At 38.2% G+C, this 16,240-nt stretch overlaps 1 protein-coding gene across 2 annotated transcripts in view; it reads right to left on the bottom strand.

Annotated features, from left to right (window-relative positions):
* The window catches only part of EDIL3 (EGF like repeats and discoidin domains 3), a 254,962-nt gene that overhangs the window by 73,289 nt on the left and 165,433 nt on the right, over positions 1-16,240 (bottom strand). For both annotated transcript variants that reach the window (XM_074812243.1, XM_074812244.1), the window contains one exon: positions 2,987-3,168. In XM_074812243.1, coding sequence (XP_074668344.1) covers positions 2,987-3,168 — 182 coding nt within the window. The remainder of the gene's footprint in view (positions 1-2,986; positions 3,169-16,240) is intronic.

Here is a 16,240-nt window from a genome sequence, read left to right as displayed (position 1 = left end):
CTGAAAGATTAGAGAAAAAAACTCTGTACTCATTACAAGTGAGTTATAAGCAAAGCACTCAAACCTTCCATTTGCCAAGCTGCATATAAATAAAGAAATTAAATGACAAAGAAAATTGATAATGATGGAACAAGGCAAAAATAGCCACAGGCCTGTACATAATTATACTTCGGGGGGCTTTGCCCATAGACACAGTTTCCTTCAGAATTTATCTAGCATTAGAAACTATAAGAGGGTAACAGGCTACTGCTTCAGGTTCATTGAGCTAAATGTTAATTTACATTTCCTAAAAACAGAGTTTCTGGTTTCGTAACTTTCCACTTAATCTCTGATGAACATTCACACTTTTTTTTCAGGAGCCATTTTCTGGACCAGCTGCTTTGTCACCCAGACCAACATGGAAAACGTCCCATACACAGACCCCTCACATTAGGATCTGGGAAGAAGCTGGTGACATGACAAAGAAAGTAAAAACTCAGAGTAGGCTGTGTTAGAGGGAGCATTTCTCCCACAAGACCAGAGGAAGGTAGCCAGAAACTTAGCACAAATAAGAGTGGGCTGACTTTTTGTAACCTTCCACAAATACTTACGAAGTATCTCCCTGGCCCTTACAGAAGCTGTGCAGAAATAAGATACGGGATTTCTGCTTCTCCTCTTCTCTCAGCAGAAACTGTTCACCCATATAAGGGTCAGGCAGTGTCTGCCTCTTACAGTGTATTTCATGCTTGAAGAACAAGACAGTGCTCTGATGTAAAGAACTGCTATACAGAAAGTGTGAGTTTGTGGAGGTCTGTATCCTTGAAAATCAAAACAGGATTTCTGCAGAACACTAAAAAGCACTTTTTCACTACAACTATCATCTCCCTGCAAAAATTTATTTTCTTGGTGTTTTAAGGAGAAAAGTCTTCAGAAAAGGAAAAAAAAAATCCTTAAGATTTAAACTTTTGTTTTTAAATTATAAAAAGTATTTTTAATTTTGCACTGAGCTAAAAAGAAAAATAAAATGCTCAGTAAGTTTTGTGAAAATTATAGACCAAAGTTTATTTTAAAAGAAAAATGAGAAGAAGGGAATGCTACGCACTTAGCCCACATTAATTGTATCACTTAATTAGTGAAAGTCCTTAAATACTCTGGCTGTCAAAATTACAGAATAACCTGCATGGGATTGGTGAGACCTAGATTAGATCATTAATTCCAAAAAAGAACAAATTGTTCAAACCCGACGCCATGGGCTGAGATTGTAACACGTTTTCTCCATTGGTCCAACTTTCCTTTCAGGTAAGAGCAAAGACCTCCCTGGGAGCAAAGTCCATCCTAACGCTGGTCTGGATAGAAACCTCCGCAGCTGCCCGACAGCTGCCTCCACGGTGCGTGGTGGCTTTGCCAAGTACAAACGTGGAAGCAACAGACCATTAACCATCCCCATCCAGTTCATCTCCTAGTAAAGACACGTCTAGGGGGCCTGTGCTAAATGATTCTGAATTTCTTCTCCAGCTCATTTAATAAAGCCCACACTCAAAAGCAGCCCAAAAGCTACTCTAACACTGACTTTTTCATTACCCATTAAAGTTACATTAGCTTTCTACTCCTGTGAAAATAATTCTGCTCAAGTCCCTTAGCGTTATTCTTTCCAGTTCTTTTTCAATGTATAAATTTTACAGACTTCCTAACCCCTCTGGTCTTTACAGAAGAAAGCTGACTTAAGATACATTGAAGGGTCTTTGTGTTTTCACTCTGCAGTGAATAACAAACAGTAACACCGACTTCATTTTTCAGAACTGACAAAATGCAGCACTCTCACCACACCAGTGTTAGAAAACTTCATCAAACAGCACCCGGTGCCTGCTCTCCAAACAAGAAAAATGAACACATAATCCTGAATGCTTTTTCCCCACATATTTGTGAACCACTGAGACAAAGCACAAGTGGCAGTCAGTACACAAGCTTGAATACGAACAAAATTTATGCCATTTGCATGAAGGTATCTTCAAGAAGAGTGTATCTGAAATACCTGAGGGACATATGGACAGTTCAACCTAGCACTGGTAGACAAGATGCTCAGGTACCATCTCATATTACTCCTGTGGTGGGTTCACTGGGAGGGAAGCACCCTCTACACATATTGACTATACTGATGAGTGAAAAAGTTTTCCCGAAAGTACCCAACATCACCTTTCTTAACTAACAGCTCAAAATGGCAAAGCTTAGCCCAATTCATATATCATGAAAAGAAAACACCATAAAAGTAAAGAGCTACAGCAATCACTAGATAATCATTATCTCCATTAAAATGCAGCCACAGGACTTCACTGCTTCATGACTTTTACTGAAGTCATTTGCTGGGTGCAGAGAAATCCAGTCCACAATGAGGGCACTGCCATTTGAATCATTCTCGAGATAACATCCTTGAGTGGGAATGAAAAAACATGTATTTTCAGCCCCATGGATGTGGCTGAACTAACAGCTATTTCAACCTTAATTAAAGTAGTTCTTGTTACTTCCAGCATGATGCACACAATGCTTAACCTGTGTGCCCAGAGCAGCTCAGCAGAGGAAAAGCTATTCCTGAAGGCTCTAGTACAGCCAAATCTGCATTAAAGCACTCTAGAATGATGCCCAAGGAAGGCTGCATGTGTCAAAGTATCTCTACCAAGAGATATTGCTGCGAAATGCTACTAAGGACCTAATGAGCAAATGCAACGTATGTGGAAAGCAACTTCCCTGAAAAGTCTTTATAAATTTGCTTCTACGGTTTAGAGCCACAATGGAACATATTCACACGTTTTTTAAATACAAAGATTTGTGCATTTGTAAAGCCAAGATTATTACTGGTTTGCAACTAAACAGTCCCTTTTAGTCTAGGCTACATTTCTGACAGTGAATAAGAACCTAGCTGTTAGTTTACCACTTGTCTTCATCAGTTTCTTAAGTGACTCTGGCAATTGAATCAAGGAGATTTTTTTTGCTTCTCAGCTCCATCTGTTACCTGAATCCATGGCCATCTGTCATTTTCTGCAGCCGTCCAAGCATTCACAAGACCCTTCTTATTAAGTCGTGCATAGTATGGATACCATTTCTGGAGTCCAAAAAGAGCTCGATGAGTGGATGATGCAGTAATTTGTTGGTTTGACACAATCCCTCCTTCTATCCCTAGTGGGCCAGAGCATCCTGAAAATGGAAACAAGAAAACAAATGAATGTAACTGAAATGATCAACTCTTCTGAGTCCCAAGTGGCTGTAATTACAAATAGCGTACAAACAGATCCAAAATATCATGTCAAATACATTATTAGAAGAGATTTAAAGTAGTGGAGTAGCATCTTCTTTTTGTAGAAATGAAAAAAAAGCTGAAAAAAAAAGTTGCAAAATATTGCTTGTAAATAACTCTTCCCATTGCAAAATTAATGAAATATAGTTTTCTTTTAGTTTGTTCTATCTGAAGAGTTGTGATTTTGGGTTTTATGGATACAATGAAAGGAAATGATCCCTAGATTCAAATATTGAAACAATTGCTAAAAGCAAATTTAAAGTTCTGCAGTTACTGCAAAGTTCCATATTGCTGCTCCTGCCATAGAGGTTAGCATTTAGCCAATACACTACAAACTGTTACTGCAGTTATCTTTAGAAATATGAAACTAGACACATTATATTGTTCAGTTACATTAAAAATAGTTAAAATGTCTTATATATTCAATTAGCAAGCCACAAAGTATGCATTTAACTGTGTTGTTCAGGTTTTCATAATTTTCTGTGTGGTAGTAATTTATTCACCTGAAATACTTGTAGATGTAATATTTTTTAAAGTCAAGATGCTTCTGCATACATTTTTTTCTGAAGCCACTCCATTTGGGTACAGGAACAAGAGCGTGCAGTGAGTGCAAGCAATGCAAACAGAAAATTTTGAAAATTAATTCTATACAAGTGGCTGGCAGTCTAACTACTGTTGAATACCCCCAACTACTTGCAAGTAAACGAGATTTTTTTTTCTCAGCTCAGTTCTGATACAATGTATAAAGAGAAGTTAATTGTAGGAACTCCTGTAGCAGCTGATCTTGCTTAGTTGCCCAAAAGATCTTCTGCTTTGTGGGTCAACTGCACTTCAGCAATTTTGAACACAACAGGACAGACGTTTACCTACACTTTAGGTTTTATCAGAAGCCTGGCAGTGTTTCACCCCAAGCAGTATCCAAGAATGAACTCAGAAATGGTACTGCTACGAAATCCTTACCCCGCATGGGCAGAAAGTCACTTAATTCCTCATTAATTTAAAGGTACAGAGGACTAAAAGTGACCAGTGCAATTTGCTCCTCTTGGCAGAAGCTGAGGCAGAGAGACAGTGCTGGGAGTCACTGGCTATACAGTCCCCAGGTATTGTGTGTCACTGATAATGGAGACAAATATAAACTAAACTACAGTTCTAGGTTGATTATGGAGCAAGGGCCATCGACAAGCACATGCCTGCGCTCTGAAAAGATAAACCAAAACCCCCATACAGGTGGGGTTGTGAATGTGTTCCTTCTTAAGTGCAAAAATTGACTTACTTCCAGGATAGGCTTAAATGAAATCCTGGCCCCACTAAAATTAGTGACTGACTTGCCCCATACTATCATTTCACCCATATTTTTAACATCCATGAAGCTCAGCTAGAATCTAAAGTCCTAGTGCTACTTTTCTGTGCCATGTATCACCCAACAACAAAGGCGGTGCATTCAGCACTTGACTAATAACTCTGTTCATGCTGCACAAAATATAACAAAATGGAGCTCTCTCCTGCTGTTGTGCCAGGTGTGTAGTAGCCAGAAGAAAACAAATTCTTTGTCACTAGCACAGGCAGGCACAATACAGGATGCATTCAAAAAACCCACGTATGTTGGAAAAGTGACATTTTTCATTGTGTTATCAAGCATTACTTAAAAATTGAAAGACCTATTCAAATCTTAGCTCTGTTTCTGAAATCTTTTCATCTAATTAGAATAAATTCCTTTGGTGTGTAAACTGCCATATCTGCTTGCAAGCCAGAGGTAAACTACTCTACGTTCCTGAGAAAATTGCATATTTTCAAAAGTTTCTTATATTTGTCTGTTAAAATTTCTTTGTCACTTCATAATGGAAAAGAAATTGCACACAGGTATGTCTATACGTATTTGTAACTCACATACACACACACATACATAAAGGACTGATTCCAGCTTGCCATGAAATCAACCACCCCCAACAGTTGGTATCTTAGATTGATAATTATTTAAAAATAAGAGATGTGAGAAAACAGAAGAGAGGTTTCCAAGAGGAGCTTAAAAGGGAGGCATGGCAGTTGTTTTAATATGGATGTGGAGCATGCAGCTGTATTCTCTCTCCTCATGGTGAGGAGCACAGGGATGAGGGCCCTGCCCCCCCTGCTGCCATTATTCAGTGACCTAACAGGAAAATGTGTGCGCGAGGACAGGGACAGTTTTGAGTGGGGTCCAGAATAAGGGTATTTGGCTTTAGCAGGTAATTTTCAAAACAGTAATGTATATTTGATGCCAAGACCTTTGATCTCCTGTAGACATCCCAGTTTTGGCAGACTTGGAAGAGATATGGATGTCCACTTTTTGCTTATCAGTCTCTGTTTAAGGTGTAGGACATTGTGGAAACATTTGATTTGAAGGCATGCTAGTTCTCATGGCTGAGATGCATTAGTACCAGTACAGATTAGACCCAGTACAGATGCATTAAATGGTATTCGAAATATGTGTGAATTCCTTACAAGAGAAAGGTGAATTTTCCTTTCTAAATTGATGCACTTAACAGCACTTAACTCTACTTTGTCAGCTATGACCATATATGGTCAGAAGCGTTTGCCTTCTTTAGCTTTAGGAGGATTATTCCTGAAATCCAAAGCAAATCTCTACCTTCAGGGAATAGGTACTTCATTGTACAAGCTTCTTATTTTAATTGCAATTCCAGTCTTGGTTTGCCATGTTCATCAGTTTTTCAATGTGAGTTAAACACAAAATTTACCACTCCTAAAAATCAAAACTAGGTTTCATAGCCAGGCCATTCTGTATTTCAAGATATTTTTAAAACTCCTCTGTCCTTTTTAATAATGCTAAGTACATTTCTTAAATTATCTGAACATTTTGATATCCTTCTTATTTATTGAACAGTCAGGAAGGACCCCAGCAGAGGCTTTGCTAGGACTCTGATTAAGGTCCTTCCACTGTTGAAACTGCCCATGTACCTGTCCTTTAGGTCTTTATTTTTACTCAGACATTCTACAGGAAAACCTTTCAATTTACTTTATTTTATCAGTTGAAAGGAAATAGTTGAACACATTTTCAGATAGTCAAATACCACACAGCACATGGACTTCCCTTAGCCATATGCTCATTAATTTCTTCCAAATACTCCAATAGGTTTGTTAGTCATGCTTTCTCTTTACAAAAGCTCTAATGGGGCTATAACTCTCTAAATTCCCAAGAAATTTACTTTGCCTGAAAACTCTCAGCTGAATAACCTATCCCAGGTTCCATCAAACATGTTGTATCAGTATAAGACTAGCTTCTGCATAAGCTACTCAATTTGAGACACAAACAAGAAAATGCAGCTTTTGGAGTTTGTTTGTCTTTTTAATAAAACAAGATACATATTTTGCAGAACAAGTACAAACTGTATTATATTTTGTTGTTATACATCTGCTTCTGTTAAATCCACAGTTCATTTAACAAAAATCATGACAGCTTGGGAAACTGCAGTCTCCAAAGGAGTAATAATATCACTACAGTGACTCTGTACAATTCAGTCTGGTCAATGTCAGTCATTAAACAGAAAACCATTTTTATTAGTTAATGCTGACACACTGGGGTATGACAATCAACTTGATGTAAGAAAGTTAAAAAAATAAAACAGCAATTAAAAATCTGCTTGACAGGCTCATAATACAGCTTCACAAGGAAGATTTTGTCATCCTGAGCTGTTATTTTAGTATCATTAGATAGCAAAACACTAACTCAAGTTTTTAATCCTATAGTGACAATTGGTATGCACTAAATAAAACCTGATTGATGCTTCTCTTGCTCTTATCAGACACAAGCCTATGCCCAGAATGTCCCATTGTCCATGAAGATGACAGAATGCAAAGATATATCAACAGCTACATAACTGTGAATGGATCCAATGAAGGATGGGAAAAGACAACAACACAGGAAAAGTGAAGGATTCATATATAGCTTTTCAGTTCTCCTAAGAATCCCCACCAGCTCACATGAAGATGGCATGGTTATAAAACTGCCTCAAAGGCTTCTTTTACAATCTCAGACTTAACTAGATCTGAAATGTTATGTACCATTTTGCATCCCAAAGCAAATTATCATTAGTCCAGATTTCACTTGTAGACCAAGTGTATGGAGATCAAATAGCTTCCCAGACAAAAGATGAGTTCTTACAACAATAAATCCCTCCAGCTGAGCAAAAATATTTGTGCAAAAGGAAATAGAAGATGACAGTTAGCTTACTGTATTTTACATTCATACCTCTTCAGAGGTAAATTACAGTGGGGAAATATGTCACTGATTCCCCCTCTAACATGGGAAGGACAAACCATTTTAAGATAAAGAATTACTACAGTAGGAGGTAATAAGCAGAAAGCACTGGGTAGACATGTTACTCGAGTATACTGAGTTTGGACTTCTACATTTATCTAAGTCCGCAAATTAAGCAAAAGCTCCAAATGGTTGAAAATGTGAGGATTATGCCTCTGCAAACAGAAGAAAAAGATTTCTTGTTACTGACAATGAAACATGCCTGATTTTGCACCATGAATATATAGCTTTCGTTTCCTCTGTTGGTTTGTCGCTAGCTAACGTCATCAAAACAAACAGATGCGAAATTGAAGGCATGCAGAAAACAAATCTGCTTTAGACATCTGCAATCCTGTCTTTCTCCAAGCACCTCATTTTCTAGAACGAGATTACTCTGGCTGTGTTTAGCATAGCATGGTAATTGTGCTGAACACAAACCCTGACAATGGGATTACAGATGACCTCTGATACTGCAGTAATTAATGTTGATACATGCATAAGCTCCCCAACACGCAATCTAGGCTTCAGCCTCCCATGTCTTCTTGTTCCTCCTGTCACCCACACATCCTTGCCCGGTTTGTTCTGACAAGGATCGCTCTCTTCAGATAACAGTGAATTTTTTTTTATAGGAGCTGGTTAGATGTATATGGACAATCATTCAGCAGTCTGCTATTAAAGTGTCCATCCATGTGCAGTATATGAAACGATGTTCCTGTAGGGCTTGTTTTTTCACAACCATGCCTCGATAATGATAAAATCCTCTCTTCTTTATAAATACTACGTAAGCAACTTTTGCAGAGGTGACTGGGGGACCCAGCTTCCCTTCCTACTACAGGTGTCAGTGGACTCTCTTACGGTTTTAGTGACACAATGGTCCCCAATTGCCAATTTCGCTGTTGTGCAATCGGATTACAGAAGACCTCTGACACTGTAGTAATTAATGCTGAGACATGTGCAAGCTTCTCACCACCCAATCTAGGCTTCAGCCTCCTATTTCTCCTTGTTCCTTCACACAGAGACTTTACACCTCTGACTATAGCATTTTCCCACAACGATCTGCAGTCCCCTGGGTGGGATTCACATTCCTCTGATGGTCATCCAAAGGGATTTTCTACACTGAGCAAATCTGCAAAACCTTGCATTTCCAGCATAGTACAGGAACATATGGAAACGGCAGCTCAGACACTGAAAGCAATTTAGGTCTTTTTTATGTAGTGATGTGTCTGAATTTCAGGACTAATTTGCTTAGTTCTAGTTTGGCAATTTCTCCATTCTGCTCTTTGAGTAGAATGTATAGGACTGTAAATTCCACATAAAAAGCACAGGGATTAACATCTGGGGAACTGCAACATACAGCACAGTTGAAGAGGGGACCTATCCAACAGAAATAAAATTAAAGAAAGATACAACTTCTGATTTAGGAACCCCTAAACTGAAAACTACTGGAAGCTGGGAAAATACAATGAGAGAACCATCACTTAGTGCTCGTCCCTATTCTTACACTCATTCATTAAGCATTCACTTCAGATCACTGTCCAAGGCAGAACTATTGGACTGTCATCAGACCAAGCATGGTTATTTACATGCTCAAAAAGAAGGGTACATCTAAAATCTTGTATCTGTAAAGCTGTAACCAGAAAAATCACTCTTTTAGCATTGCTGCATGAAGTGATGCTGCTATGTATGTGCTGAACTCCATCACATTAATGTTACTGATATCCCTAGGCATCCCTAGGCATGTTCAAATTGCTTTTAATAGCCTGGGAGATCCACTGTTTGTGGCTCCCTACCAGAGAAATCTATGGTTTTAAATGATCTGGAAAAGTTTGTATCCCAAGACATGTCAACTACATTACAGCCACACCATTCCTGACAAATGTTTGCTGAATGCCTTTTTCCAAAAGCTGTAGTAGTGAACATTCAACAGTGCCATTTGGTGTTTGATTGAAGTCCAACTTGAATCCTTCTTATTCCATTTATTATTTCTTGCCCTGATACTATGATTGTGGACAACAATGTCCTCTTCTTAAAATAGTCTTTAGCATATTTGTCTCCTCTCCTTTCTTTTCTAATGGGGGATGCCCAATAATCACAAATTAAACCAACCACACAGTGTAGCACGAAGTGTGAAGGAGCACAAGCTGTCCTTGCCATATGGGTTACTGGATTAACTGAAGGCACGACCCCAAATCCAGGGGAGAGTTTACAACCCAGAAGAATGATTGGCTGAACCTTAACTGTAATGCACCATATGGCCAATCTACAGTCACAGCAGAAAACTACTATCACTCCATGGTGATTTCAGAAAGGACGAGCAGCACTGTCTAACTACCAAAACCAAAATATTTCCTCTGAGTTTATACTACTATTGAAGTTAAGGCATTCAACAATTCATTGATACACATTACCTTTATTTTATTTTGTTTTCAAGCAGCAATTACGATTTCAAAAAAAAAAAAAAATCATATTGCAGTAAGGAGTTTAGTTCCTGAAACTCCTCTGCTGAGCTCTCATATAGAAATATATTAATCTTTATGTGAAGAATGATTCTTAGCCTTCAAGTTGGCACTGTGAAAAATAACATTTCTGCCATGTTTGAGTATTGACATTAACCAGTTTCACATAACTCATAGCCATTTAAACACTACTAGAATTAATCAGAATAAAACAGAAATTATGGAGTAAGACGAAAAACTTCTCACAAGAATTAACCTAGATTCATATTATAGAAGTTACGTTCATAGGAGCTTTCAAGTTGCACTATAAAACAACTGCCATGTGGTCATACTTGCACACTTAAGGCATGGCAGACACAGGAATCATAGCCCCTAACCAAACTGCTGCATAACAGTAATTTTTTATTATTATTATAATTACCATCACGATTATTATTATTATCATCATCTTAGTTTGCCACGACATGAAAATATATATGATTCCAAGTTCTATGTACCAATCCCAAGACTTTTTGGTGGATTTTGGGCAGCTGTGGTGGAGGAGATTTGTGCAGCTGTGGATTTATTCACTACTCCCTTTACTTGTAGCCATTGTTTATGGCTGTGGCACAGAGTATGGCCTATTAACAATTTAAGCATAATTTACCATGTAAAAATGAAATTAGGAACCCAACTGAATTTAAAAATAATCTTTTTCATTTGCTGCCGCTGAACCTTGTACAATCTGTGCACTTCTCCCCTCCTTGGGTAGTGACAGAAATATTTCTTCAAAGAATACAAGAAAACTCAGCAGCTTTCCAGCTATGTTAGGAAATTTGCTAATGAGACACAGTGTTTTGAGGAAGTTCAGCCTGATTTTAGGATAGCTATAGACAACTTCTTTCAGAATTCCTTGGTTTTATATTTACATTCATCTGTCTTTAGTGACATGCAGTTTAGGGTTTCTTTAGTTTATGGAGCATGCAACACAGACAAAAAACTTACATATGTAGAAAATGCATTCTATTGTAGTGTATCCTCTTTTCTCCCTAAGTCCACTCCAAAGGACTTGATTTTTATGTCACAGGGCAACATTTGTACTAAAAAACCTAGTAATTTTAACATAGAGTGGATGAATATATCTTAAACTGATAATATTACAATATCCAGGAGTTGTCAGCATTCACAGGAAAAAAAAGTGCAAGCTCAAGAATATTCATACCAGTGCTACGAAATGGGGTTCACCACAGGGAAAGTTCATCCTGCTGATGCACACACACACTCAGTCATGCTGGCTGGTGGGAATGCTCATTTCAGAGGTGCTAATTGAACAGGAAATCTCACTGATTTACTTTATAACTTTTGTTAAATCCTATGAGGAGAGGTGAAATACCTGGATTCTGACCAGCTGACTGTTTTGAAGATATGCCTGATGCTCTGAATTAGTTACAGGAACCATATGCTGATACTACTTTTTTTTTTTTTTTTTAAAGTGCTAACCAGCTACTGCTAATTTGAAGGCAGTTCATGACATATGTATCTACATGCTTAATGACTGCTTCTTCTCAAAATCTGGCTGTTCCAAAAAGTAACTTTGGAAAAAAAAAAAAAAACAAACCCAAACCTTCTCTTGGAAGTAAAACTGGAAAGACAAGATATAGTTACACTGAAAGACAATCTGCATTTTTCTAGCACATCTACAATGGCAATCAGTGGGATTACAACATGAATGTAATTAGCATTCCTGCAAACCAGCCTGACAATGAGAATGTTCATTTGCCAGAAGAGGAGTATGTGCTTTTCAAGTGGCACATCTCGTTTTGCTGCCTAGAGACATTCTTTCTGTCTTTGTGGTTTGGTGTTTGGGGTTTTTTTGGTTTTTTTTTGTTTTTTTTTTTTTTTTTTCCATAAGACCAGCAATGGTTCCTAGAAATGACAATATTACTTGTTACAAGATGTATTCATTGAATTTGTTTAAAAACTACTAGCGGCACTAATATGAGTTCTACATTACAATGGAATACATATTCTTCAGAAAGAAGTAAAAAGATGGCAATATCCTACAATATACTGCTGAAGCGATATGCTAAATATGAGCTATATCCACAGTACTGAACACAAACTGCATGCAAACGACTGTTATTTAAATCTGACTACACAGAAACAGCAGTTCTTATGGTCTCTAAGCTGTTTCCATCTTCTCCTGTAACACATCTAACTTTTTAATAACTGGAAATTCAGATATCGGCATTTAGATCTTGTTCCTGGAAGCCATTTGATGTAGGTATAACCTTATATTCATGTAAAGCAGCTTTAAGAATCAGGGCTTGAAGCCCTGTTAAAAACACAGAATTAATTTACAGGTCATGGGCTTTTATTGGGGTGGAAAAAAATTCAGAATGAAAGTTTAGAAAGTTATCTTTGTATATGTGCAGTAAAAGAGGTCTTTCATTACTACAGCAGTGCAGTAAAATGATGTTATATTTGTAAATCCATGATGTCTTTTAAACATAAATCTGTACATATACTTTTCTTTACATCCCTTTATTTTTCCTTATCAACATTTCTTTCCACCATAAAAAGGACATTATTCCAAAGTGTTTATATTAAGAAACAGCTAACCAAACAAAGCAAACATAAGGGATGCAATCCAGGTGACCCAGCTTCAGCCATCTAAAAGTTACATATCTATCCTGAGCCAGCTACTTAGGCTCTTTCTGTCACCTGTGGGAAGAAACAGGCAACTCTAAACCACGATTTCTGTTATTCCATCATATATTAAGTAAGTGTTTAAGACAGATATAATCATCTTTCCTGTGTCTACGGAACAAGGAACAAGCCTAGAGCACTATCTTCAACTTAGTGCCTAGGTTTAAGAGGTTAAAATTAAGTGAAATGCATCCAATAAGTTTTAAAAACACTGAAAAGAGATTACTTTAAAAATATATGAAGATACTTTCTGCAAAGCTAGATTTATTAGACAGTTAACATACTTGGGCTTTATGGGAAAAGGTCTTTTAAAAACAGATGCCAAGGAAGAGATGAGCATAACAGCAAATAAACAACTTTCCAGACTGATTTTTCTGTTAAAAAAAATAATCACGAAAAGGCTGATGTGACTTTGCAATTGGAATTACCAGGTGATTCAACCTGAAATACCCACATAAAACCTCAGAAAGCAATTTGCTATAGAAATACCAAGCGACGAGTTATTCTGTCTGTATTACATCTAATGTCACTGGTGGTGAACACCAGGCTGCCAACACAGGGGGCAACACTGTTCAAGGTCTTCATTAATGACCCAGACACTGCTACAAAGCACACCCTCCGCAAGCTGGCAGATGATACAAAACTGAGAGGAGTAGTTGATACACCAAGTGGGTGTGTTGCCACCCAGAGGGACCTCAACAGGCTGAAGAAATGGGCGGAAGAGGATCCTCATGAAGTTCAACAAGGGGAAGTGCAAAGTCCTGCCTCTGCCCCCCAGGGAGGAACAGCCCCATGTACCAGTACATGCTGGGGGTCAACCAGCTGGAAAGCTGCTTGGCAGAAAAGGACCTGGGGGTCCTGGTGGACATGTTGACTATGAGACAGCATGGCAAAGAAGGCTAACAGTCTCCTGGGCTGCATTAGGCTGAGCACTGACAGCAGGTCAAGGCAGGTGATGCTTCCTTTCCACTCAGTGCTGGGGAAACACATGTGGGGTGCTGTGCCCAGTGCTGGGCTCCCCACTATTAAACACATGGACTTACTGGAATGAGTCCAGCGCAGGGCCATGATGACTAAGGGACTGGAGCATCTGACCTACAAGGAAATGCTGAGAGAGATGGGACTGCTCAGTCTGCAGAAGAGGAGGCTCAGGGGAATCTTATTGTTGTGTATAAATGTCTGATAGGAGGGAATGAATACAAAGGAGCCAGACTCTCCTCGGTGGTGCCCACTGGCAGGATAAGAAACAACGGGATCAAATTAAAACTGAGGAAATTCCATCTGCGTTTTGGGTTCTTTTCTTTTTTTACTGTGAGAAGGGTCAAACACTGGGACAGGTTGTCCAGTGAGGTTGTGGACCCCCGTCTATGAAGATACTAAAATCCTGAGTGGACATAGCCCTGGGCAATTGGTTCTAGGTGACCCTCCTTGAGCAGGGTGGTTGGACTAGATGACCTTCAGAGGATGCTGCCAATCTCAACATTGTTCTGCTGACTTTTGAGTGTTACTGACTTACAGTGGGTGAGGATTTGACCCTGAAGTACTTCACTTTATCCAGTATTATACAGTGCTACATGTAATAATGACAATAATAATAATAACAACAACAACAACAACAATAAATAATTTGTTCATTAGCACTTTTTTCTTCTTGGGAGACATTCATAAATAGAGCATTTTACGCATATATTTCAGTCCCAATCAGTCTGTTAGAATGATACTTGACATACAAAAATTCTGTCTGTTTTCCTATACCAAACCAAATTCTTGCTGTTAGCTGCATGGATAATTAGTATATTTTAAAAAGTAGAATAATTGCTACTTGTAGGAATTACATCTTAATTTCCAGGAGAAGGTAGAGGCCCAAGGAGACTTTTCATTTTCCAGAAGATGATCTCTTTGCATATATATGCAGACCATATGTGTAAATGTACGCTATGACAGACTGAAGAAGAGCTAAAATCTTAAGTTACTGGAAGTACCCTATTTGGCTTTGTAAATTCGGTTTACTTCAGTCATACTTGCACAGTGCAAACATATTGTGTGGAGGTATTGTGAAGGACAGTCACATGTCCCAGATCATTATCCGATTAATTGCCTCATGGCTTGGCTTCAGTAGTCAAAGAGCACCAATTACTGTGTACCAGTACAGCTGGAGATTACACAGACACAGCAGGTATATTCCTACATACCCATTTTTTTTTTTAAATTTATTGGCCTCCTTTTTGTTGTCAAGTACATTCTTACTGCCATCTCATTTGCTCTAGAGTTCATGACAGGTTTTTTTTTTTTCCCCCCACTAGCAGCTATTGCTTCTTATCTTATCTCTTAAAACATCACTTTTAAGTACAAGCAAAGCCTAAGCCCTCTGCAGTCCCTTCCACACAGAAGCTGATTTTCACTTAGAATGAAATCTAAATTGTGTGAGAGCTGTGTATGGAACACTGACTTTTTAAATTTAACTCTGCAGATCTCTAATATAAATATGAAAATCACCATTGCCCGAAAGAGATGGTATACTACCACATCCATATAAATCTAGTTTTGCTAATCAGATCTTTACCAATAACTGAAAATCTCTAGCTTAAGTGCAGCGATGCTTTGGACTGGAGGTATTCAACCTCTTGTTATATGGACTGGAGTCTGAAGATTGCTGGTGAGCATAACATATGGGGGACACAGCTGCAGACCACAAGCTCAACTTCGCACGTTTCAGCTATTGGCTATTTTAACCATTCTGCAGACAATCGAATTGTTTGCTTACTTCATGTAGCTCAAGTGTTTTTTCCAGAATCCAATGTTCTGATCTGAATGATATTGAGGAGCTCAGTTGTAGCAACTCATGTTAATTGTTGTTCTGAAGTCTAATCCTACGGGCAAGACCAAATCAATGTTTTCGTTCCCATTGAAGGATTTTAATCAGCACTTCCACTGAGACAAGGTAACAGATCATGTGTTCCTCTTTCTAGTCCATCACAATGCAAAATGAAACCACAAAATAGAATTTACAGACTCCCGTTTTATTTTGCTCTTCAGCAGGCCTAGAGAACACACAATGTCAGTGATTATTTCAGATAGTTTTGTGACTCCTAACTACACAATGGAATAGCGCATTTTTGCCTGGCCCTTCTAAGTTTATAGAGCCATTCAGCTCTGAAATCTGATTAACAGAAGGCATTTATCTCTGTAAGTTTGCTTCACAGATTTAAAACAAAACAAAATGGATTTTCTTGACCTATTAACATTTTAATTATTATTTGATTTCTGAAGTGTGATTCCAAGTGTGTTAGTAGCCAGTGTGGTACTGCAGCACTGAGGTCAAGAACATGATTAATCTTGTTTCCTGCCTTCACATAAAATACTGTATGTCAAAGGCAACATCTTTACCAATTTGCATCAGTAGCAGCTAATGAGCACACAGACACTTTCAGACAAGCAAACTTCTCAAATGATGTTGTGTTAAGCTTCAAGCCTCTAGAAGGTGACATGAAAATGAAGTGATTAGTTATGTTCCATGAAACAGAAGACAGCTTTTCA

This window comes from Strix aluco, chromosome Z (genome assembly GCF_031877795.1).
Source record: "Strix aluco isolate bStrAlu1 chromosome Z, bStrAlu1.hap1, whole genome shotgun sequence".
Taxonomy (NCBI): Eukaryota; Metazoa; Chordata; class Aves; order Strigiformes; family Strigidae; genus Strix; species Strix aluco.
Note: the sequence above shows the minus strand (reverse complement) of the source record. Positions and strands in the feature narration are given on the sequence as shown.